A 24,387-nucleotide genomic window follows, 5' to 3' on the forward strand; every position below is an offset into this window, starting at 1 on the left:
GCAAAATGAGTGGTGTCACAATTTAGTGTCACATGTGCATCTCATGTTTTCCCATTTCTTGGTAACTGATAATACAGACACATAGATTAGACTTCTACTCAAGTGAAGCAAAAGCAAGTCTAACTAGTAGTAATATTTTCTTTTAGACTTTTTCTTAAACAAAACTCATCTACCTTGCTAAAAAAGGATTTTTTTCTGAATCTAGTTCTGTTGGTCACAATAAGACCTTTATTTCTTCTCTGATTTGGCACTGATTTTGATGTTACTTCAGTTGTGTATCCTGGATGACACAATTGTGTGTTTATTTTCTACTCCTGGTCTTTCCAGCTAGTAATACCTTTGCTACCTAAATTGCTTTGTACATTTACATTTATTGGATTACCTATATGGAGTATAATAAATTTTCATTTGCCCGTCATCTCCTCTCTGAAGCATGAACTCTTCATGACACTACTGGTCTACCGTTTCATTATATTTTTTCCTTCTAAATAAAGCTGTGAATCCCTCTCCTGTCTTTTTCAGTTTGATACTAAGAGTTATCTTCTACAAAAGAGGATATCAGACTGTGAGTAGAATTGGTACCAATCAGACAGACAGGTTTCCTTGGTGATGTTGTGATGTTGTGAATACTTACAAACTAAGTCTTCAGGGAACATCATCTGGGAAGTTCTCTTGAGTGAGATTGAGTGCTATGGTAGGAAGTAGTCTTGTTACTCTTTTTCCTTTTCTTCACTGTCCTCTTTATTTTTAGAGGGACAAATCATATTGTTTTGTGTTTGGATGGTTGGTCATTGTGGAAATAAGGTTTTGGCATGTTGGTTAAAGTTTAGTAGATAGTGGTTAAGAGAATGGACTTTGATGTCCCATTATTTAGATTAAAATCACAGCTCTGCCACTTACTCATCTTGTCATTTTTGACCAGTTACTTCATACCACTTTGCTTCAGTTTTCCCATAGGAAAAATGAGTTAAAGTGATTAGAACAGATGTCTGATAAAGAAAGTGTTTAATAAATTTTAGCTGTTATTTTCACTGTTAACAGTTTTAAGGTACACACTTGTTTCCTGCAGGGGACTTCAGAGATCATCTATTTCTAGTTTCTCATTTTTCCTTTTGTGGAAGTTGAGACACACAAAAGGGAAGTGACTTGTCCAAGGTCATGAACTGGTTTGAAACAAAGGTTTTATTCAGGTGTACATAAGAGTGTTCATTTTCTAGCTTAATTTGTCAGATAGCTTGAATTTCCAAAGGAAAACAAGATCCACCACTTAGAAATTTCTCTAAATTGACAAAACTTGTGTATAAATAAATTAACAGTTCCTGGCATATAGCAGACATGCCAGAAGGAAGGAAGGGAGGAAAGAAAAGGAGGAGGAAGGGAGGGACTGATCTCCCTAGACTGCCATTCAGTCCAGTCCAGTGCCATGCTTCTAACCTCCCAGGTGGTCAGAAACCATGGAGAAGAAGAGATTTTAGATTTGTTGAGTATGGTTGGGTGGATGCCTATTGTTTGCCAGACAGGTCTTATGGACTCTGTAGTTCAAGGGTCAGGAAACTGTAATCTATAAGCTGGTTGCCTGTTTTTATAAATAAAGATTTATTGACACACAGCCACACCCATTCATTTACCTGTTTTCTATGACTGCTCTGTTCCTGTAGTGACAGCGGTGAGAAGCTGAGACAGAAACTTCATGGCCCATGAGCTTAAAATATTTACTATCTGGGCTTTCAGGATAAACTTATCTACCTTTTCCCATATCACCCCCCCTCAGCCCACCCCATGATATCAGTACTTTTCTTTCTAGGTTTTAGTAACTCTGAATTGAGACTATTCGAATGTGTCACAGGCCACGTTACATGGTTATTCTTCTATAGGAGGCACTTAGGCCAGTTAGAGCTCTAGTTTTTTTTTTTTTTTTGCTCTGGCTGTGGTTTTCTGAGCGAGTCATTTATCCCTTCTGGATATCAGTTACACAGAATACAAGATGGAGATCTGCTTAGAGCCCTATCTACTTGAACATAAAAGATTGGACTAGATCAGGTGTTCAGATAGAGTCTGGATAATTACTTGAGGTTGGGGACATTCAGATATAATTTAGGTAGTTTATCTAGCTTTGTTGTGTTGTTGTTTAGTCGCTAAGTCGTGTCTGACTGTTAGCAACGAACCCCATGCTAAGTCTCTTCAGTTGTGTCCAACTCTTTGCGTCCTTACGGCCTGTAGCCTGTCAGTCTCCTGTCCATAGAATTCTCTAGGCAAGAATACTGGAGTGGGTTGCCATGCCCTCCTCCAAGGGATCTTCCTGACCCAGGGATCAAATTCGCATCTCTTATGTCTCTTGCATTGGCAGGCTGATTCTTTACCACTAGTGCCACCTGGGAAGCCCTTATCTAGCATAAGGGGTTAGCAAACTACATCCCGAGTGCCGAATCACCATCTTTTTGTTTTTCTGTCAGTAAAGCCTTATTGGAAGACAGTTATACATATTCATTTATGTATTGTCTCCGGCCACTTTGCCCTTGTTATCAGAGTTGAGTAGTACATTGCATGGTCTGCAAAGCCCTGGCTGTTACAGGAAAGTTTACTTATCCCTGGTCTAGATAAGTGGTTTTCAACTTCGGATGCTTTCTGTCCCCTGAAGAACACTGGGCAGTTTCTAGAAACATTTTTGACTGTCACAACTGGGGGTTGCTTGACATTTCATGGATAGAGGCCAGGTTTCTGCTGAATATTGTACAATGCAGTAGACATCCCACAATGATGAAGACTTATCTGCCCTAGAATTTCAATAGTGCTGAAAACCACTGGTCTAAATTAGTGGTTCTCAAACTTTAGCTTGCATAAAAATAGCTGGGAAAGAAAATGACTCTCTGTGACCCCCATGGACTGTAGCCTACCAGACTCCTCTGTTCATGGAATTCTCCAGGCAAGAATACTGGAGTGGGTTGCCATTTCCTTCTCCAGGGGATCTTCTCGACCCAGGGATTGAACCCAGGTCTCCCTCATTGTGGGCAGACTCTTTACCAACTGAGCCACCAGGGAACAGCAAAAAAAAAAAAAAAAAACCCAACAAAAAAAAACAACCAAAACCCAGGGGGAATTGTTAAATCACAAGAGACCAGATTTCTTTGATTCAGTGGATCGTGGGTGGTACTCTGCAAATTTGCATTTGTACCAGGTTCTCAGGTTATTCTGATGTTGTTGGATCTATGGACTAGAGAACAACTGAACTAAATGATTTTTGACATTACATTCATTCCTGTGATTCTTTGATTTTGTGATCTTAAGTACTCTTCCATTTTTTATGACTTAGGAAAATTTGAGCATTTCAGTGTATACTTGATGTTCGTCATAAAATGTGCTGTTTCTTGAGTCTGTATGTTTGAAGGCTTAGTTTTCACATCCCTTTGAGTGCGTGTGTGCTCAGTCATGTCTGTCTCTGTGACCCTATGTACTATCGCCCACCAGGCTCCTCTGTCCATGGGTTTCTCCAGGCAAGAATACTGGAGTGGGTTGCTGTTTATTCCTCCAGGAGATCTTCTCAAACCAGGGTTTGAATCTGTGTCTCCTGTATTGGGAGTTGGATTCTTTACCACTGAGCCACCTGGGAAACCCTCATATCCTTTTGGAATACTTCTATTTGTCTTTCAAAAGCATCATCTACTTTTTTCTTATTTAATTACATCAATATTCTATGCCCAGTTAGTGTTAATCATTTCTTCTTAAATATCTTGTACATATTTCTCTTCTTTTGATTCTTATATCAGATAGTTGCTAATCACTTACCGTGTTTCTTTCCTCTCAGCTGTTTGAGTGAACAGTTGCCTGGATCTTAACCACTGTTCCTGTAGTATCTATTAAGAGGTGCTCAGTGAATATTTTTTGAAGGAATATTATGAATATTGGCTGTTATGGTACAAATAAATGGAGTAAAATTGTAAATTTTCATGTATTTTTAAGTGCCTACTGTTTTGTGACATGGTTTTGAATAAGTAAATCTGTCATTGGGAGAGTAAAAATTAGACTTGTTTATTGAATTGAGGGTTATAACTTCAAGGTGACCCATTTATAAAGAAGTTCAAAACACCTACCCTCTGTGTTAGCTTTTATCGAGGACTCAGTAAGGTAATGTGGCAAAATATAGGGCTTGAGGCTATGACCTTTGTAAAATTTGAATGCTATCACTGAATTGCCTTATGTTACCACTCTACCTGATTACATTTTCACTCAACTGTTTTTAAGGCAGAAATTCTAATTTCAAATCATAGTTTCTTGCCATGTTAAATCATTAGTCATTGATTGTAAGGTAAGTTTGAGAAGCAAAAGTAACAGAATAATTGTACCTGTTTTTATACTTATTTGTATACTTATTTCCTCTATAACCATAGAGGAAAAATTGAGATAGAATGAGATATCAAGTTATGGTAAAGAAAAGTAGAATAGTTTACAGGTTATGCACACCCTTAATGGCACTCGAGGCAGGTTCCAGTCCGCTCCCCCTCCCTCCACCCCTCCCCTCCATCCCAGGGTTCGTGCGCTCTAGTGACGGAGCTGTAATAGAAAAGTGTCAGAGGAGAGTTTGTCTCTTGTGCTCTCCTGGCGTCCCACTCTCTTTCTCTCAAGGGATGAGTAGTGGGTAAACTCTTTTTAAAGTCAGTTTTAGTTGTATTCTTTGGCATCTTTAAAGCGAGATGGAGACATAATTGATCGTTTTTATTTTAGGTTTATTGAGCAAGGAATAATAATATTAGCATATAGCTTTTGACTGGTTTGTATGTGCCAGATATTGTGCTAGGTTCTTAACATCTAAATTCTACAGCAGCCCTGTCTTGGATTTCAGAGATAACCATGGTTTCTGTATGACTTGTCAGAGCTCTGACTGCTGATACTTTTGTTTCTGATTATATTTTCAAGGATATTTGTGCAGTGAGAAGCGTTGGAAGATAGAGGTAATAGCTCTCCCTGGAGCAAAGGGCAAGCACACACAGTGTCCATTTAAAAAAGAATTCGGTGCTTCAGGCTCTGGGTTCCTTCTCTAATACAGTCCACTGTATGTGCAGGTATTGTTTGGATTGCTTTGTTGGTGTCACCCAGTGGGAAATGGAACTAGGAAACTGTGCAAGAAAATTCTGATATTTTGACTACAAATATTGCCATGAATCATAAAGTTCATTGTCTCCAACTCAGGAGTCTAGGTCTTCTGTCAGCATCCATTAAACTGGCAGGCTCCAACTTTGTTTGCAAGTAGGGTGAAAATCACATATCCTTCAATTCTCTTAACAGTTCTAGCAATAAGGATGGGATGTTGACAGACACATAACTTTCTGAAAGAGGAAGAGTGAGGGCCTTATGGGCTGGTTAATAATTTGAGGGAAGTCCTTGGGAATTGGTAGCAAATATGTTGACAAAACTGAGTGGTTCTCTACTTTCTTGCCTATTAATGAGGAGGAAGTAAGTAGGTGGTTGCAGACTGAGTACCAGGAAATAGGTGTGAAGACAGCTGCCCAAACAGTCCTCTGGTTGTAGCTTGCTGTTGTCATAGCCTGCTGGGCTCCTCTGTTTAGGGATTTCCTAGGTAAAAATTATGGAGTGGGTTGTTGTTTCCCTCTTCACTGGTTGTGGCTAACTTTCAACAACTCTCAAATATCCTCTCGGATGGAGAGAATGTTTTCCACCAATTTTTCAGTCAGACTCAGGTTCTGACGTTCCACAATGTAGCAAATAGCACTAAGATTTGTCCTGGCTGGGCAGAAGGTTCTGCCTCCTTTCAGACATTTACAGATGTATATACACCTACATTTGAGTGTGAAAGGAGTCAAATTTACAGTCACGGTGGACAGAAAGCAGAATTGTTAGAACTTTCACTGATTTGTCTGAGAGATAAGAGAATGAGGGTGCATAATGTCTTGTAGCTCAGCCCCTCCTTTGGAGGAAGCTTTATTCCCAACTTTGTTATCTAAAGCAAAGTCAGTGACTCAGTGAGGTCCTCAATTAAGGTTTCCCTCAACCTGGACCTGGTTCACCAGTGGTTCAGCCAAGCTGAAATGGGTTGTGTCTGCTTGTCTTTTGTGACTGTTCAGCCTTTGCACCAGCTATGCAGACTAGTAATGACTGTAATTGCTGTGTTCAGTGGATAGAACTCAAAGAGTGTTCTCATGGGTCTGGCCTGTCCTTTCCTTCATGAGACTTGTTGTATTTCTATTGACCCTTGGCCTGTAGCCAGTGGCCCAGCTATTTGGTCTGCCACTTGGAAACCATAGACTGACAGATTAAAGACAGCTTTCTTTGAAGCTGTGCTATGGAAACAAATTATAGCTGCTGATCAAACTGTCTGAATCACTCATGTAGATGCCCACAGTATAGGGCTTTTTCTCTGATGAAGCCCCCTGGAATCAAGCTTCTGATTGAGCCTGTACTGCCCAGAGCCATTACTGTTGCCAGGATCCATCATCATATCAGATGTGACAACATATCAACTATCATAAAGTGTGTATAAAGTAAAAGACTGTATTTCTAATGCAGAGGGTACCATTGCATGCCAGGCTTGTGACTCCTGCCAAAAGTTGACCTGTTTGTCACATGAGAGAAGCCACATTGCATGGGATGTGGCCCCTGCTTGCTTTTGGCAGGTTAAATAAATTGGACCTTGACCTCCCTCTCTGAAATATCAGCGGTGCTTCACTGTTCTTGGTCCAGTTAGCTGACTGGCTACGCCATTTTGGCTCTTGAAACTAATTGTGCTCTACTTTCCATCTTTGTGGACCTTTTGCAGTCTGACAGTGGTGCAGTTTTTATTGCAAAAGTCAGTGGTGAGCTGACAGTCAAGGTATTTGAGGGACCTTTCATGCAGTCTACCATTCACAGCTTTTTGATTGTCATTCCTGTGATTCCTCTTAATCTTGTGGAGAGGTCTATTGGAAATACCAGGAGTTGGCCTCCAGATTCTTTACCTTCATGCAAAATACTTGTCAGCACTTCCTGATGCCTACCCCAGCCCCATACCATAGCCTTCAGTTAGAGATTCTGTGGGGCAGATTACTGGTGGGCCTGGTCAGATGGGACAGTTTGGATTAGCTGCCTTCATTAATTCCTGTCAACAACAAGGATTAAGCTCAATTGTAGGAATTGAATTGGGAACCCTAAGGGCCACCACTTAAATGGGACATCATGTTGAGACACAAGTTAATAGTGCCTCCAGACTGATGTAGGTCCCACTTGGAAGGAACCAACAATTGTGAACAACCCACTCTTTCTAGGTGCACTGTGTCTGCCTTCAGGACTGTATTTCTTGTGTGGAAACCAGGCATTAATTCCGCTTCCTGCAAAAAATATGGACTCCTTCACCTTTTGAATATTTAAGTAAACATCAGTGGTAGATCTTGTAGCCTCCATATGACTCCAAGATCTCTCCGATATGAGGCTATCTTTGGGAAAGCCTCGCAGAGCGATTTCTGATTTGTTATTTATGTGCACCCTGTGGACAGTTATCTCTCTGAGGGAAGTCATTCAATTAGAATAGGTGGTTCAAAATTTGTTCCTGACTTTTTAGCTGAAGTGATCAGTGGATCATCTTGGCCCTGGAAAGCATTCAGGTCAGCCACAAGTCACTGACCAGAGTTGATAAAATTGCCCTATACTTCTTTCCTGTGGGTCAGGGCAGAGTCTTTATAATTGTTAATTCATTCCCTTGTTCCTAGATTAATGCCTTGGGCCAAGTGGAAAGGTTAATACAGAAACTTTGAGAGAAAGCTATCAGACTTTTTGGTTTTTTTTAAGATTTTATTTTTTGACTGGGTTGGGTCCTATTTGCTGTGCACAGGCTCTTTCCAGTTGCGGTGAGCGGGCCGGTCTTGGCGCTGGTGCCCGGGCTTCTGTTTGCGATGGCTCCTCTTGTTACAGAGCGTGGGCGCCAGGTGCGCAGTCCTCAGCGGTTGCAGCGTGTAGACGCAGCGGTTTCCGTGCGCAGGCCCTGGAGCACTAGGCTCAGTAGCTGTGGCTCACAGGCCTCACAGCAGGTAGGACTGAGCTAGTGTCCCCTGCATAGACAGGTGGATTCTTAGCCACTGGACCTCCAGGGAAGCCCCACACACTCTGCTGAGGTAGACCCTGGTGACTTACCTGATTTTGTCATATTACTTGGTTGTGGAACCCTGAGGAACATGGATGAAATAAATTTTGAGAATTGTCGTCATCCTGCTGACTGTTGATCGTTGCCTTAATTAAATGTTGTACGAGACAAATTAGATAGATTTAGCCCTAGCTTCTGCCAGTCAGATTAATCACAGTGGCTGTTGGAGTGGTATACCATGAGAAACTTTCTTCAGTGGCAGAGATGGCTAGGATTGAGGGGTAGATACTGTTGGGGGACAGTTCTCTCTCTGTCTCTTCTACTTCTGCATGTCTTATGAATAGAGACACTGGTTGTTCCAAACTGCTGTTTTCAAGGGTGTTGGATTGTGGCCAGCCATGGTCACATGTCCTCTTCCAGACCAAAGGGCAAGTTTGCTTATGGCCTAGAAAATAAAGATAAACAAAGCAAAGAGTGGGCATGTTTACTGTCCACGATAAAAGATTCATGTTTGGACTTGTCTGATGGTCCAGTGGATAAGAATCCATCTGCCAATACAGGGGACACGGGTTCACTCCCTGGTCTGGGAAGATTCCACATGCCGTGAGGCAAAGCCGGTGTACCACAACTACTGAGTCTTCCTCCAGCATTCATGAAATTGTAACAGGCTGCATTGTTAGCATGCAAGTAAGTTGAGAGTAATATTTGATTATTAGGGTTAGGGTTAGTTCTTACCACCATGAAAGGTTGGTAATCCCTCATTGTACAGATTGAGTTTGGAGATAATTGTAATTACTACTAATGTTTACTGAGCATTACTTTTTACTGGTGTCTGTGATGTGTTTTATCTGCATTATCCAAACTAATTGGTATATGACATCTAATCTGTGGTAGCTCTTGTTTTTATTCCCATTTTAAAGATTAAAAAATGGAGGTGTAAAGAGGTTCAGTAATTATCTAATGACAGGTAGTCATAACAAGACTGGTTTTGGAACTCAGTTCTCATCTGTGATCTTATATATCCACATTTCTTAAATGGGCATGCTAGGGAATACTCAAAGCTACAGAATAAATATGCACATTTTGTAGGACCAGTTTACTAGAATAAAAGAAATATATGTTTTAAAAAAATTAAAGACAGTTATCATGAAGTAAATATAAAATTTGAATGAATTTTAAATAGAAAAGGAAATTTCAAAGAAATTGTAAAAATGTGGCCTGCTCTTCTTTGGGTCATCTCCTCCCCTCCTTCCACGAGAGAACATGTTTTCCTCTATTATTCTGACTACAGTAGAGGAAAATATTAATAAAAACTGCATTTTACAAGTTAGCCTTAAAAAAAAACAGAGATGCCTCCGGTTATTTTTGATTTTCATCTTATTGTATATAGCTTTGTGAAACACAAAAAGGATGAATAACAAGGTTTTTCTGGTGTCTCAGGATTTACTGAGGCTAATAGAGGAATCAAAGAAGAAAAAAACTGGTATTCATTGACTTATCTTGAAATTGTGTGTGGCAGTGGTTTCTATTGGGATTACTTAGTACTTTAGCAAGAGATTATCCTGTCATTGGTATTTTTTTACTTCATTTTTGCATTTATCTGTATTTGTATTGTGTTAATAGCAATCTATATTTATGCTAAGTAAATTTGCATCATTTTGGGGCATGCTGTCTGTTTGGGTATATTTGTGAGGTCCTGGTAGTGGGATGTGAAACTAAAGTCCTTCTTTATGTATGGGAGATTGGTTCCAGGAGTCCCTGAAGATACCAAAATCCCAGGATGTTTAAGTCCTTTATATAGAATGGCCTAGTACAGTGAATTCAGTGGGCCCTCTGTGTCTACAGGTTTCACATCCATAGATACTGTAATGACATAGTGGCAAGAGTAATAGATTTGATTCCACTGAATCAATCAAGTTGACCCCAAGTTCATGATATACATGAACTTTGTTTTACACTGTGGTTTTTTTTTTTTTTTTTTGCATTGTATTTTTAAAAAAGAAAAACATTACTTAGTGATTATTTTGGGATAATGTAGTAATATATTTTGCCAGGGTTGACTGAATATTTGATGAAATTAAATACTTAGGGTTTTTAAATATGATAATGTATTAGGTTATGTTAAAAATGTCCTTATCCTTTAGAAAAATATACAGAAATACTTACAGATGAAATGATATAATGTCTGGAATTTACTTCAGAACTCTCTGAGAGGTCTTTGGGGGTAGATTGATGGGGAATAAAACAAAACTGGCCGTGTTTTGGTACTTGTTGATGAGGCTGTTATGTTCATGGTTGTTCATTTTACTGTTAACCTCTCCTCTTGTATGTGCTAGATCTTTTTCATAAAAAAGTAAAAAAGATGTTTTGCCAAAATAAAAGTAACTTCAGAGAGATTGTAAGCTTTAAGATAGTATCTTCATGTTCTAATGGACTGTAAGATTAGAGGAATAGGGATATGACTATTACAAGGAAGTTATAACAATCATAGTAATGTTATGTAATTCTAGCATTTTACCAATATAGTTGGTAAATTTTTGTCTATATTTTCGTCTTAAGTGTAAAATTTAAAGTAGCTTACTAGTTAAATTTTCTTTCTTAAAAGCCTTAGCTGACATCTTAGAATAAAGGTTTCCTGAAAATAATCAATTTTCTAACTAAAATGAAAGAAACTTGTAAGAAATTAACTTTGTGTGCTAAATTTGAATAACTGAAAAGATCAGTTATTTTGGCAAAGAGGTGCTAATAGCTTTTTTCTTTTTTTAAAGCAATATTTAAATAAAATCAGAAACCTAAGTACAAAAGATATATTAAGCCAAAGATAAAGGCCAGTTAGTGATGTGTCATTTTCTGTGTATTGATACAATCTGCTTTTTGCAGTGCCCTTTTACTTTTCATTCTGCCTTTGTTGTCCCAGTAGAATAGCAAGTGATGATAATGTTTAAATATGTTTTTTTCTTTCTGTCCTTTTCTTTCATTTTTATTATGTATGCTTCAGGTGCATTATAATTCGAGATCTTTATGTACTACAAAGTGGTCACCCACAGAATTCTAGTTACCCTTCATCACCATGTACTTAACCTCCTTTACCCTTTTCATCTACCTCCAGCTCCCGTACTCTGATAACCCCTGATCTGTTCTCTGTATCTGTGAGACTGTTTTTGTTTTATTTGTTCATTTGTTTTGTTTTAGATTCCACATATGGGTGAAATCATATGGTATTTGTGTTTTTCCTTGTGGTTTTATTTAACATAATATCCTCAAGTTCTATCCGTGTTGTCAAAAATGGCAAAATTTATTTTATGGCTGAATAGTATTCCATTGTATATAATTTAGACATACACACACACACACTCTCTCTCTCTCTCTCTCTCTCTCTCTCTCTCTCACACACACACACACACACACACACACACACGCCCCACGTCTTCTTGGTCCTTTCATTCACTGATGGAAACTTAGGTTGTTTCTGTGTCTTGGCTATTGTAGATAATGTTGCAGTGAACATAGAGATTCATATATCTTTTCAAATTAATATTTTTGTGTTCTTTGGATAAATACCTAGAAGTGGGATAGCTGGATCATATGGTAGTTTTATTCTTAATTTTTTGAGGCATCTCTATACGTTTTACATAGTTACTGTACCAGTTTACAAAACCCCTAACAGCAAACGTGGGTTTCCTTTTCTACATATTCTGTCCAACTTTTTATTTCTTGTGTTTTTAATAGCCATTTTAACAGTTGTGAAGTAATAGTTCATTGTGGTTTTGATTTGTGTTTCTCTGATAATTAGAGATATTGAGCACCTTTTCATGTATGGGTTAGCTATCTGTATGTCTTGTTCAGAAAAATAACTATTCAGATCCTCTGCCCAGTTCTTAATTATTGTTTGGCAACAACTGTTTATTTTTTGTTATTGAATTATATGAGTTTTTAAAGTATGTTTTGGATGCTAACCTCTTATCAGATATGATTCACAAATATCTTCTCCCATTCAGTAGGCTGCCTTTTCATTTTGATGGTTTCCTTTGCTGTGCAGAAGCTTTTTAGCTTGCTGTAGTCCCATTTGTTTATTTTGCTTTTGTTTCCCTTGCCTTTGAACTCATCCATGAAGACATTGCTAAGACTGATGTCAGTGAGGTTAAAACCTATGTTTTCTTCTAGGGATTTTATGGTTTCAGGTCTTACATTCATGTCTTTACTCCATTTTGAGTTGATTTTTATGTATGGTGTGGATAGTGGTCTGAAAGTGAGGGTGAAAATCGCTCAGTCCTGTCCAACTCTTTGTGACCCCATGGACTATACAGTCCCTGGAATTCTCCAGGTCAGAATACTGGAGTGGGTAGCCTTTCCCTTTTCCGGGGGATCTTCCCAGCCCAGGGATTGAACTCAGGTCTCCCACATTGCAGGCGGATTCTTTACCAGCTGAGCCACGAGGAAAGCCCAGGAATACCGGAGTGATTAGCCTATCCCTTTTCCAGCGGACCTTCCCAACCCAGGAATCGAATTGGGGTCTCCTGCATTGCAGGCGGATTCTTTACCAGCTGAGCCATCAGAGAAGCCCACATAGTGGTCTAGTTTGATTCTTTTGCATGTGACTGTCCAGTTTTCTCAGCACAATTTATTGAAGATACTATCCATTCTCCATTGTATGTTCTTTCCTTCTTTGTCATAAATTAATTGACCATTTATCTGTAGGTTTATTTACAGGTTCTCAATTTTCTCAATTTTGTTCCATTGAGCTCTGAATCTGTTTTGTGTGAGTACCATTATGGCTTGTAATGTAGTTTGAAATCAAGGAGCATGATACCTCTAATTTTATTCTTTCTCAAGATTATGGCTAAACAGGATCTTTTGTGTTCTATACAAATTTTATAATTATTTGTTCTAGTTCTATAAAATATTCTGTTGTAATTTTGATATTACATTGAATCTGTAGATTGCTTTAGGTAGTATGGACATTTTAACAATATTCTTCCAGTCCATGAGTGTGGAATTTCATTTAGTTGTGTTCTCTTCAATTTCTTTCATCATTGTCTTATACGTTTCAGTGTACAGGTCTTTCACCTCTCTTGGTAATATTTTTTCCTAGGCATTCTATTATTTTTGATGCAGTTGTAAATGGAATTGTTGTCTTAATTTCTCTTTATGGTAATTCATTATTAGTGTATAGAAATGCAACAAATTTCTGTATATTAATTTTGTATCCTATGGGTACTGGATTTATTTATTAGTTCTAGTAGTGTTTTGATGGGGTCCTTAGGATTTCCTATATATAGTATCATGTCATTTGCAAATAATGTCAGTTTTACTTCTTCCTTTCCAATTTGAATTCCTTTTATTTCTTTTTATTGTCAAATTGCTGTGGTGTGTCTAGGATTTCAAACACTGTGTTAAATAAAATTGCAATAATAGGCATCTTTGTCTTGTTCCTTATAGCTTTTCACTGTTAAGTGTGATATTAGCTGCAGGTTTGTCATATGTAGCCTCTATTATGTTGAGGTACATTCACCCTATACCCACTTTATTGAGAGTTTTTATTATAAATGGATATTGAATTTTATCAGATTCCTTTTCTATATCTATTGAGGTGATCATTTGATTTTTCCCCTCTTTGTTATATTAAAGTGGTGTATACATTGACTAATTGGCACATATTGAGCCATCCTTGCAACTCTGGAATAAATTCCTCTTTGTCATGGTATATAATCCTATCTATGTATTGTTGAATTTGGTTTGCTAATATTTTATTAAGAATTTTTGCATCTGTGTTCATCAGTGATGTTGGCCTGTAATTTTTTTGTGTGTGATGTCCTTGCCTGGTTTTGCAATCAGGGTAATGCTGGCCTCATGAAACATGTTTAATGTGGATTTGTTGTAAGATCAGAGAAATACTGCTTAAGCTATTAGTCTTCCCACTTAAGCAGGCATGAAGAGTATGTAAAGTTAAAATGTAGATTGTGACATAATGAAGTATGTTTTATTGCTAAGATTAAAGATTTTGTTGGATCATAAATCCTGTCCATAATCCAGGAGTAATTTAATTTGCCAAGATAAAAATATTAATATGCCAAGAAACAACCACATACTTTCCTGGCATGTCTAACAGGATTTTTATGTCTTTACTTTTTTTTTTAAATCTATGCTTTATGTGCACGTGTGTGCATGTGTGTGTGTTTGAGAGAGACAGAGAATTAAAGAAGAGCCTTGGCATTTCCAAGAGATGGATCCTGAAGATATACTGACTTAACATGAATGTAGAGTCATCCTTTGACTAAAGGGCAGTGGTAACATACATAGCTGGCCCTAGGACTCAGTTCCATATGCAGTCCTCCTGAGTTTTTAGGAGACCTTCATGAAGATACTTTCAAGGAATTCCCTGCTGGCCAGGCTACATCTCACAGTTGCAGCTGCTGTTCATCACCCATGGAAAAGTATAAAACTATAGAGTCATGTATTTAGGCTGCTTTTTTCACTTATCCCAGATAGGATGCTCTGATCTTGCCCATCAAGGCCTTTCCTCAGAAATAGTGATATGTCTCGTCTGGTTGTTACTGTGGTTAGATGAGTGAAGTAAAAGAGATGGGAGTATCATGGAGTTTTGGTGGTATTAGTGATAGTCCTGGATTAATGAATAGAAGCTTCAATTCTTATTACATATCATATATTGTGATGTGAGTATATGAAGAATACTGAAAAATATATATTACCTGAAACTGTCTTCATGAATATTTTCACTCACTTGACAAAACTGAATACCTACTCTGTGCCAGGCATTGTACTAGTAATTGGGAGATTACTACTTCATAATGCAACTAAGATAGCTAATAAAAGTTTCAGTTCAGTTCAGTTGCTTAGTCGTGTCCGACTCTTTGCGACCCCATGGACTGCAGCACGCCAGGCCTCCCTGTCTGTTACCAACTCCTGGAGTTTACTCAAACTTATGTCCATTGAGTCGGTGATGCCATCCAACCATCTCATCCTCTGTCGTCACCTTCTCCTCCCACTTTCAATTTTCCCCAGCATCAGGATCTTTTCAAATGGGTCAGCTCTTTGCATCATGTGGCCAAAGTATTACAGTTTCAGCTTCAACATCAGCCCTTCCAATGAACACTCAGAACTGATCACCTTTAGGATGGACTGGTTGGATCTCCTTGTAGTCCAAGGGATTCTTAAGAGTCTTCTCCAACACCATAGTTCAAAAGCATCAATTCTTTGGTGCTCAGCTTTCTATATAGTCCAACTCTTACATCCATACATGACTACTGGAAAAACCATAGCTTTGACTGGATGGACCTTTGTTGGTAAAGTTATGTCTCTGCTTTTCAATATGCTACCTAGGTTGGTCATAACTTTCCTTCCAAGGAGTAAGCATCTTTTAACTTCATGGCTGCAATCACCATCTGCAGTGATTTTGGAGCCCCCCAAAATAAAGTCAGCCACTGTTTCCACTGTTTCCCCATCTGTTTGCCATGAAGTGATGGGACTGGATGCCATAGTCTTAGTTTTCTGAATGTTGAGCTTTAAGCCAACTTTTTCACTCTCTTCTTTCACTTTCATCAAGAGGCTCTTTAGTTCTTCACTTTCTGCCATAAGGGTGGTGTCATCTGCATATGTGAGGTTATTGATATTTCTCCTGGCAATCTTGATTCCAGCTTGTACTTCCTCCAGCCCAGTGTTTCTCATGATGTACTTTGCATAGAAGTTAAATAAGCAGGTTAAAATGACAATATACAGCCTTGACGTACTCCTTTCTCAATTTGGAGCAAGTCTGTTGCTCCATGTCTAGTTCTAACTGTTGCTTCCTGACCTGCATACAGATTTCTCAAGAGGCAGGTCAGGTGGTCTGGTATTCCCATCTCTTTCAGAATTTTCCACAGTTTATGGTGATCCACACAGTCAAAGGCTTTGGCATAGTCGATAAAGCAGATGTGGATGTTTTTCTGGAACTCTTTTGCTTTTTCGATGATCCAGTGGATGTTGGCAATTTGATCTCTGGTTCCTCTGCCTTTTCTAAAACCAGCTTGAACATCTGGAAGTTCATGGTGCACGTATTGCTGAAACCTGGCTTGGAGAATTTTAAGCATCACTTTACTAGCGTGTGAGATGAGTGCAATTGTGCAGTAGTTTGAGCATTCTTTGTCCTTGCCTTTCTTTGGGATTGGAATGAAAACTGACCATTTCCAGTCCTGTGGCCACTATGAGTTTTCCAAATTTGCTGGAGTATTGAGTGCAGCACTTTCACAGCATCATCTTTTAGGATTTGAAATAGCACAACTGGAATCCCATCGCCTCCACTAGCTTTGTTTGTAGTGATGCTTCCTAAGGCCCACTTGACTTCGCATTCCAGGATGTACTGATTTACTTTAGACCCTTACAGGATTTATTTTTCCACCACATGAAGGCAGCTATGTCACTGTTAACTCTTATTATCTGAGCCCTAATTTTCCAGTTCTTTCCACCAGTCTTATCACTTGGTTGCTTTTTCTGGATGTGTTTACTTATTAATGGCACACTTCAAAGGAGGAGCTTGGGAGTTTATCATTAAACTTTAACTATCATTCCTCTACCTGTTCTTAATCATCTCTTTAGCAATCTGCACCACATCAGTTTTTCATTACCTTTCCTTTGGCTTTGTGGCTCCCTTTCTACTGGCTCATGTTTCTGACCCCACTTTCAATTTAAAGATTTGCTAAGTTTTTCTCAGTTTCAAAATAGGCTTTATTGATTCTTTGTCCTATCTGAATGTTCCATTTCTCCCTCCCACTCCCGTCTTTCTCTTAAGTGTTAGTATCAGTATCCCTTAAGGGTCTCTCCTTGTTCCCTTTCCGTTCCATCCTTCCCTGTCATGTACGGTCTCTTTGGATGATCATCTTTTCTTTGGTTTTAACTATCCGTTATGTTGGGCTCCTAGTGGCTCAGACGTAAAGCGTCTGTCTGCAGTGCAGGAGACCTGGGTTCGACCCCTGGGTCGGGAAGATCCCCTGGAGAAGGAAATGGCAGCCCACTCCAGTATTCTTGCCTGGAAAATCCCATGGACCGCGGAGCCTGGTAGGCTACCATCCGTGGGGTCGAAAAGAGTCGGACATGACTGAGCAACTTCACTTCACTTCATCCATTATGTGTGTGCTGGGCTTCCCTGGTAGCTCAGTTGGTAAAGAATTCGCCCACAATGCAGGAGACCCCGGTTCAATTCCTGGGTTGGGAATATCCATCCGTTGGAGAAGGGATAGGTCACCCACTCCCGTGTTCTTGGGTTTCCCTGGTGGTTCAGCTGGTAAAGAATCCACCTGCAATGTGGGAGAACTGGGTTTGATCCTGGACTGGAAGATCTCCTGGAGAAGGAAAAGGCTACCCACTCCAGTATTCTGACCTGGGGAATTCAATGGACTGTATAGTCCATGGGGTTGCAAAGAGTCGGATATGACTGAGTGACTTTCACTCACTTATGTATGTGCTATTGACTCCCAAAGCAGCAGCCTCATTCCTAACATCTCTTGAACTCTCTATTCGATTAGTTTATGTAGGCTGAGTCACCTTAATTGACATGGTTAGCAGAGCCCCTTGTGATTTGGCCCAAGGTAGCCTATACTTTTCCCAATGACTTGTTGTATAGTGATACTTGTAATTTTTGTGAAGTTTTATCATGTCATGTCACTTTGCCTCTGCCATTTCTCTCAATTGCTTGCATCTCAGTCTTCTGTTTATCCCTGAGACTTGTGCATAGGTATTATCTCCTGTGAAGTCTTCCCTGACATTTACTTATTCCTTCCTCCTCTGTATCTATTATTCTTATACATAATAGCTATCATTGCAGCTTTCACATACTTTTAAAATGTCTGTTTGTCTTTCGTATTAATTTGTGAGTTCTTTAAAGCCAGGAACTAGATCTCAGTCATTTTGGTATTCTTTTTTTCTTTCATTTTGGTATTCTTAATGATTAGCATACTTTCTGGCACAAAGTATATTCTCACTGAGTATTAAATTGAACTGAACTAGTTTTGATATTGTTGAAATAAGATAAAGTATGATGAGAAGCATATGCACGAGATTTTGGATCCTGATTTTGTCATCAGAATATTAGCTACTTTAGCTTTGTGTCTTTTGTATATGTAAATGAATGTCAGTGTGTTAGTTAAGACTCTTGAGTGTCCTGAGATTTGGAATTGTATCATATTCACCTCTGTATTTCTAGTACCTACCACAGTGCCTGCTGAATATCAGGGTACCAGTGTTTATTGAACACAAGTAAGTCAAGTTGAAATTAGATGAAGGTATTCATGCTCTAGAGCTTCAGCATGACTAGTAACATTCATCTTTATTTCTGTACTTTTTTTCTAAGATTTTTTAAAAAATGTGGGCCACTTTTAAAGACTGTTGAGTTTGTTACAATACTACATCTGTTTTATATATTGATTTTTTGGTTGTGAGACACACAGGATCCCAGCCCCTCAACCAGGGATTGAACCTACACCCTCCTGCATTGGAAGGTGAAGTCTTAACTACTGAATCACCAGGGAAGTCTTTGTTTCTATATTTAATCTTTCAGAATAAATCAGAGAAGTTTTGTCAGTTGCCTTGTTGAAATCCAGATTTATGAGATATAGTTATATTCCTGACATACAAGTCAAATCATTTGTTATTTATTCATCATTCATTTAATCATCATTTATTCATAATGATAATAGTTACCCTTTGAGGATCTATTGGCCAGCATCTCTTCAAGAATTTATTTTAAAATTTGTTATGAATTGATAGCAAAGTAATAGTGACCTTAATTTTTCTATTTTCCCCCTCTTTTGAAGTGATTCTAGCCTTATACTGAAAAAAGGAAAATTCATTAGTAGCTTTGATGGGTCTTGGTGCAAGACATACATTTACAGATTTAAGCTGAGAACAAGTAGGATTATTACAAAGAAACTGACACATAGGCACATAACAGCTGAATTCTTGAAAACCAAAGACAGAAAAGTCTTAAAAATGGTCAGAGGGAAAAAAAAGACATTCTATGAAGAGAACAGTGACAAGAATGTTAGTTAACATTTCATCACAAATTATGGAATACAGGAGACAATGAAATGATATCTTTAAGTACTGAAAAAAAAATGAAAATAGAGTTTCATTTAGTGAAATTATTTTTCAAAAGTGAAAGTGAAGACATTGTCAGAAGATAATGCCTGAGAGAGTTTATTGCCAGCAGACCTGCCCTTCATAAGAAATACTGATGCACGTTCTTTAAGCTAAAGATGGATTTGGGTCTACGGAAAAGTGAAAGCATGGAGTCCTAACCATCAGGCCACCAGGGAAGTCCTGCTGGTTCTGTGTTGATTCAGACTTGATTTTTTTCACTATACATTGTTTCCTGAAAATGTACTTTCCTGAAAAGGACTGTATCTCTATATGTTTTGCTTCTAAAAGGCATACCTAATTGGAATATCTCCTGGATTATTACTACCTAATTAATCATGCCCTTTTTGAACTCATTCTTCTTTAAGTAATATAAAAATAATTGTATTCAAATGTTATTAATAGGTTGTGATTGAGACTTTTTAGTGTTGAATTATTATTATTTTTTTTTAGTGCTGGCATTATGATTATACTACTAATCAGTACATTTCAAAGATACCTCTCCTGAAATACTTTAACTATGGCCCAGCATTCCCCTAAGTCAGTGTTAATTTGCTTTCATTTTGATTAAGCTTAATGGAAAGACAAAGTAGTTTAGATCATCAAAGTCTGCTTAGTAAAAAGATACTGGCATTTTGTAGCCTGTTGTGCATTCTTTATATGATAAGTTGCATAATGCATATTATTTGCCTCTTAGAGTTGTAGGCTATGCATTACTGATACTTGTTTAATCTTTTCATCACATTTGTAATTTCTGGTCAGACTGAATACTTATAAACTTTAGTTTACAGTGATGCTATAAAAAGCATCACTGTGTTTATTAAAATATCTTACAAGTCTCTAGATGTACTTTGTTGCCTGATATGCTGTGAAATCTGAGATCATGACTATATCTTTTACCCGGTGTATTTCCAGACTCTGATGGGATGTGGTAGACACTCAAATATTTTTGGTAGTTTTATTATTTTTTTCTGATTATTGTTCCCAAAAGTCTTATGTAAAAATTAGTATGTAATGCAGTTCCTATAAAGATTTATTAAATGTTTGCTCCCTCTTGTGGATATAAAGGAGAATATAAGTTCTTATAATAAGTCTGTTCTCTAGTTTTGTTTTTAAAAGATGAACCATAAATAGTATATAAAACATCAACTTTTTTCTCTTTTTGGAAGGATATTAATTCATACAACTTTATCAACTCTGTAAATTTTTTAGTTCATGTACACTCCTAAAACATACAGAATTCATGTTCAAGTATCACTGTGTAATGTCCAAGATAAAGTTTGTAAATTATTATTCAATCCAGAACTTAGTAGCACTTTTTAAGTGTACTCTTTCTAATTTTCTGCATATAAATTAGAATTTTGAAAATAATTTTTTTGTTTTAATTCTAAAACCACATTAGATATTTTTGTATATTATGAGAGTATTACTGAGACTATTATTTCCTGTGTTAAAAATCATTACTTGTTTTGAACAAAGTAAAAATAAAAACTTAATCAATTTGCCTGTCTTCTATAGCTTTCAATATTAGAAGACCTAACCAGACAGTTTTTTTTTTTAAATACATAATATTTTTGTTCTAAAGACTTAATCCAACTGAGACAATAAGCATCTGGGCCTTGGAAATACTTTCACATGTAGAAAAATCTTTTTAACACAGATATATGTCCTTAACATTCTTTTCTTTATATACTTAGAGACTTTCATATTACACTGTGAGATTTCATTTTCTACTTACTTCTGTTGTTATTAGTAGAAGTTGACTTTCATTTTAGACTGTTTTTGAAACAGAAGCAATATTTTCACCTCTTGAGAAAAACTATACTCTATGTGCCAAAGACAGGTAGCATGCAATAAATGTTTACTGTAGTATAGATGTCAGACTATTTTTTCATATAAGCATTTTATTTGGTATTGGAGTATAGACGATTAACAATGTAGTCATAGTTTTAGGTGATCGGTGAAGGGACTCAGCTGTGCATATCCATGAATCCATCTTCTTCCAAACCACCCATCCAGATAGATATTTGGGCTCATTTGCTAGACTGGTATGTGTTCTTGAAACCTATCTAGATATGAAGCATGATGCAGTCCTCAATCAGAAAAATCACAATTTACCTGTCATTAACTAAGACAAAAAATAAAACTTCATTGTGGTATAATATTCATATAGTAAAGAACACAAATTGTAAAAGTATAGTTTCATGAACTTGCACAAAATGAACATGTCTGTGAAAACGACATTCAGATTAAGAAAACAATTTAAGTAGAAATATAGAAGTCTCCTTCCAGTCAGTACTTCCCTGCGCTGTCCCCCATGCTCTAGGAAAACCCAGTACTTTGAATCTAATATTATATATATTAGTTTTACCTGAAAAACACTGTATGTGTGAAACTATGTGTAGGCTTTCTTAAAATGTTATCTTTTTAACTATTTTTAAGTGTACAGTTTAGTGGCATTAAGTACATGCCCTTTATTGTGCACATAAATCTACCATTTTTCCAGAGTTTTTTCATCTTTCCCAACTAAATGCCATACTGATTAAACATTAACTCTCCATTCTCCTTTTGCTCTAGCCCCTGGCAACCACCATTCTTTCTCTGTCTATGGATTTGACTGTTCTAGGTACCTCATAGAAGTAGAATCATACAATATTTGTCCTTTTGTGTCTGGCTTATTTTGATATAATGACCTCATGGTTCATCCCTATTGTAGCATATGTCAGAATTTCCTTCCTTTTTTAGACTGAATATTATTCTGTTGTATGTACATACCACATCTTGTTTATCCATTCATTGGTCAATGGACATTTGAGTTGATGCCATCTTTTGACTTATTGTGCTATGAACACAAATTTATAAAAATCTATTCAAGTCCCTGCTTTTAGTTCTTTTGGGTATATACCCAGAAGTAGAATTGCTGGATCAAATGGTAGCTCTGTGTTTAGTTTTTTGAGAATATAGTAGACTTTTGTCATATATTTTGTATCCTGTGACCTTAAACATTTATCTGTCACTCTGGAAGCTTTTTCTTTTTAAAGAATGCAGAGGATTTTCTATGTACAGTCATTTATGTTAAAAGATACCTTTGCTCCTTTCATGTTAAACCACTTTTGCATTGCTGGAAGAAACCCCACTTAGTCATGTTGTGTTATTCTTTCTATACATCCCTGGATTTGGTTTTGTTAAGGGTTTTTGCATCTGTTTTCATGAGGAAAATTAATCCAGATCTGGAGAAATTGTGGACCTTCTCTCTGTTGCATGTTCATGAGGTGAGCCAGTGGATCAGTAACAGTGTATATGGGTTACAGTAACACTTTGGGCCATAACTAGACTTTTGGAGGGTAGTTTGTTTGCTGTTTCTCTCTGCCTTCTAAATCTTGCACATATTTTTCTTATGGCCATTCCTGACCTGAAACTACTCAGAAGAAATTTTCATTAATGTGGTTGCAACTTAGATAGAGTCTGAGATCAGTTGATACCATTTTGCCATACCACCTACATACTTTTTTCACCTTGTTGTTCTGGGGTTTACAACATACATAGCTTAAGTAACTCAGTCTAACTTTAATTATACCACTGTATATATAATGAGAGGACTTTATAATTAAAGAATATACTTTGATTTATCTCCTCTCTGCCTGTGTTTTATTTTTATATATTGTTGCTTCTACATGTGTTAAAGACGTCACAATTCATCGCTGTTATTTTTGCTTTAAAGAGTTAATTATCGGGGGGAGGAGCCAAGATGGCGGAGGAATAGGACGGAGAGACCACTTTCTCTCCTACAAATTCATCGAAAGAACATTTGAATGCTGAGCAAATTTCACAAAACAACTTATGATCGCTAGCAGAGGACATCAGGCGCCCAGAAAAGCAGCCCATTGTCTTCGAAGGGAGGTAGGACCAAAAAAATATAAACGATAATAAGGGAGTCAAAAGAGCTACGGACGGAGACCCGTCCCGGGAAGGGAGTCTTAATAGAGGAAGTTTCCAATCACCAGGAAACCCTCTCACAGGCGGGACTGGGGGAAGTTTTCTGCATTCTAACTGGGAGGAAAAATTTAAACAAGGCCCACAGATTACGTGCCTAAAAGCAACTCCCAGCAGAAAAGTACCCCAGACGCCCGTACCCGCCAGCAACAAGCGGGGTGGAACGGAGAGGAGCGGGCGGCATTGCTTAGGGTGAGGTCCGGCCCGAAGACCCTGAGAGCAATCGGAGGGGGCTTTTTTAAACTGTGGGATAGCAAGGGACAGAATTAACCAGCCCAAACACACTGCCGGCGGTTCGCAAAACAAAGGGACTGAGAATCTCCAGAGAAGAGCTGGCCTATCCCCGCTGGAGGTAGGAGGCAGGGGGGAGGGGAAAAGGGCAAACTCAGCCCCTGAGAAGCCACCCCCTCCCACACTGCAAACAGGCCTCCGGGTTCTAGCTAAAGACTTCCTGAGACCCGACTGGCGGTGCGTGCTGGGGCCGCGGAGGGAAAAGGCGCGCCGCACCCGGGGAGATTGCGCCCAAGCCTCTGGCTGCCTGGGCCGCTCGCCGCGGAGAGAAAAAGCGTGCTGCACCCGGGAGAGTACGCCCAAGCCTCTGGCTGCCTGAACCGCTCAGGCCGGGGAAGGCACAAAACGCAGGAGCAACCGAATCTGCGCTTTTGTGGAGTACCCGAAAACTGGAACCGCACTCAACGCAGGGCCCGCTCCATATAGAGCAGCCGGGAGCCTGAGCAGTGTAGACGGCGAAAGCACTGACACCCGTGAGCGGGGCAAACCCAGTGTGGCCGGAACACGGTGCGCGCTATCCACACAGAGCGGTATCTGTCTGCAGCGCCCCGCCCTCCCCGTAGCAGGACTGAACTGAACTAGAGAACCTAAATAAGAGATCACCTCCGCCCGCCTGTATCAGGGCGGAAATTAGACACCAAAGAGACAGCTAACAGAAGCCAAATAAACAAAGGGAACCGCTTCAGAAAGGACCGGTGCAACAGATTAAAATCCCTGAAGGTAACACCGACTACACGGGAAGGGGCCTACAGATATCGAGAAGTGTAAGCTGGAAAGAGGAGCTATCTGAAATTGAACTGAACCTACGCTGACCGCAACAACCTCAGAGAAATTCCTAGATATATATGTACATTTTTTTTTAATTTAAAAAAAAAAATTTTTTTTCTTTCCCTTTTTTTTTAAAATTTTTT

The 24,387-nt window shown here is 38.4% G+C and overlaps 1 protein-coding gene across 3 annotated transcripts in view; it reads left to right on the forward strand.

Annotated features, from left to right (window-relative positions):
- FAF1 (Fas associated factor 1) overlaps positions 1-24,387 on the forward strand; it is a 500,811-nt gene that overhangs the window by 4,671 nt on the left and 471,753 nt on the right. The window contains exon 1 of one of the 3 annotated variants that reach the window (XM_070468181.1): positions 8,620-8,752. The exons of the other annotated variants lie outside the window; for them this stretch is intronic. Coding sequence (XP_070324282.1) covers positions 8,747-8,752 — 6 coding nt within the window. The 5' untranslated portion in view covers positions 8,620-8,746. Of the gene's footprint in view, positions 1-8,619; positions 8,753-24,387 lie in introns of those variants that run through there. 3 annotated transcript variants of the gene reach the window in all.

This window comes from Odocoileus virginianus, chromosome 5, assembly GCF_023699985.2.
Source record: "Odocoileus virginianus isolate 20LAN1187 ecotype Illinois chromosome 5, Ovbor_1.2, whole genome shotgun sequence".
Taxonomy (NCBI): Eukaryota; Metazoa; Chordata; class Mammalia; order Artiodactyla; family Cervidae; genus Odocoileus; species Odocoileus virginianus.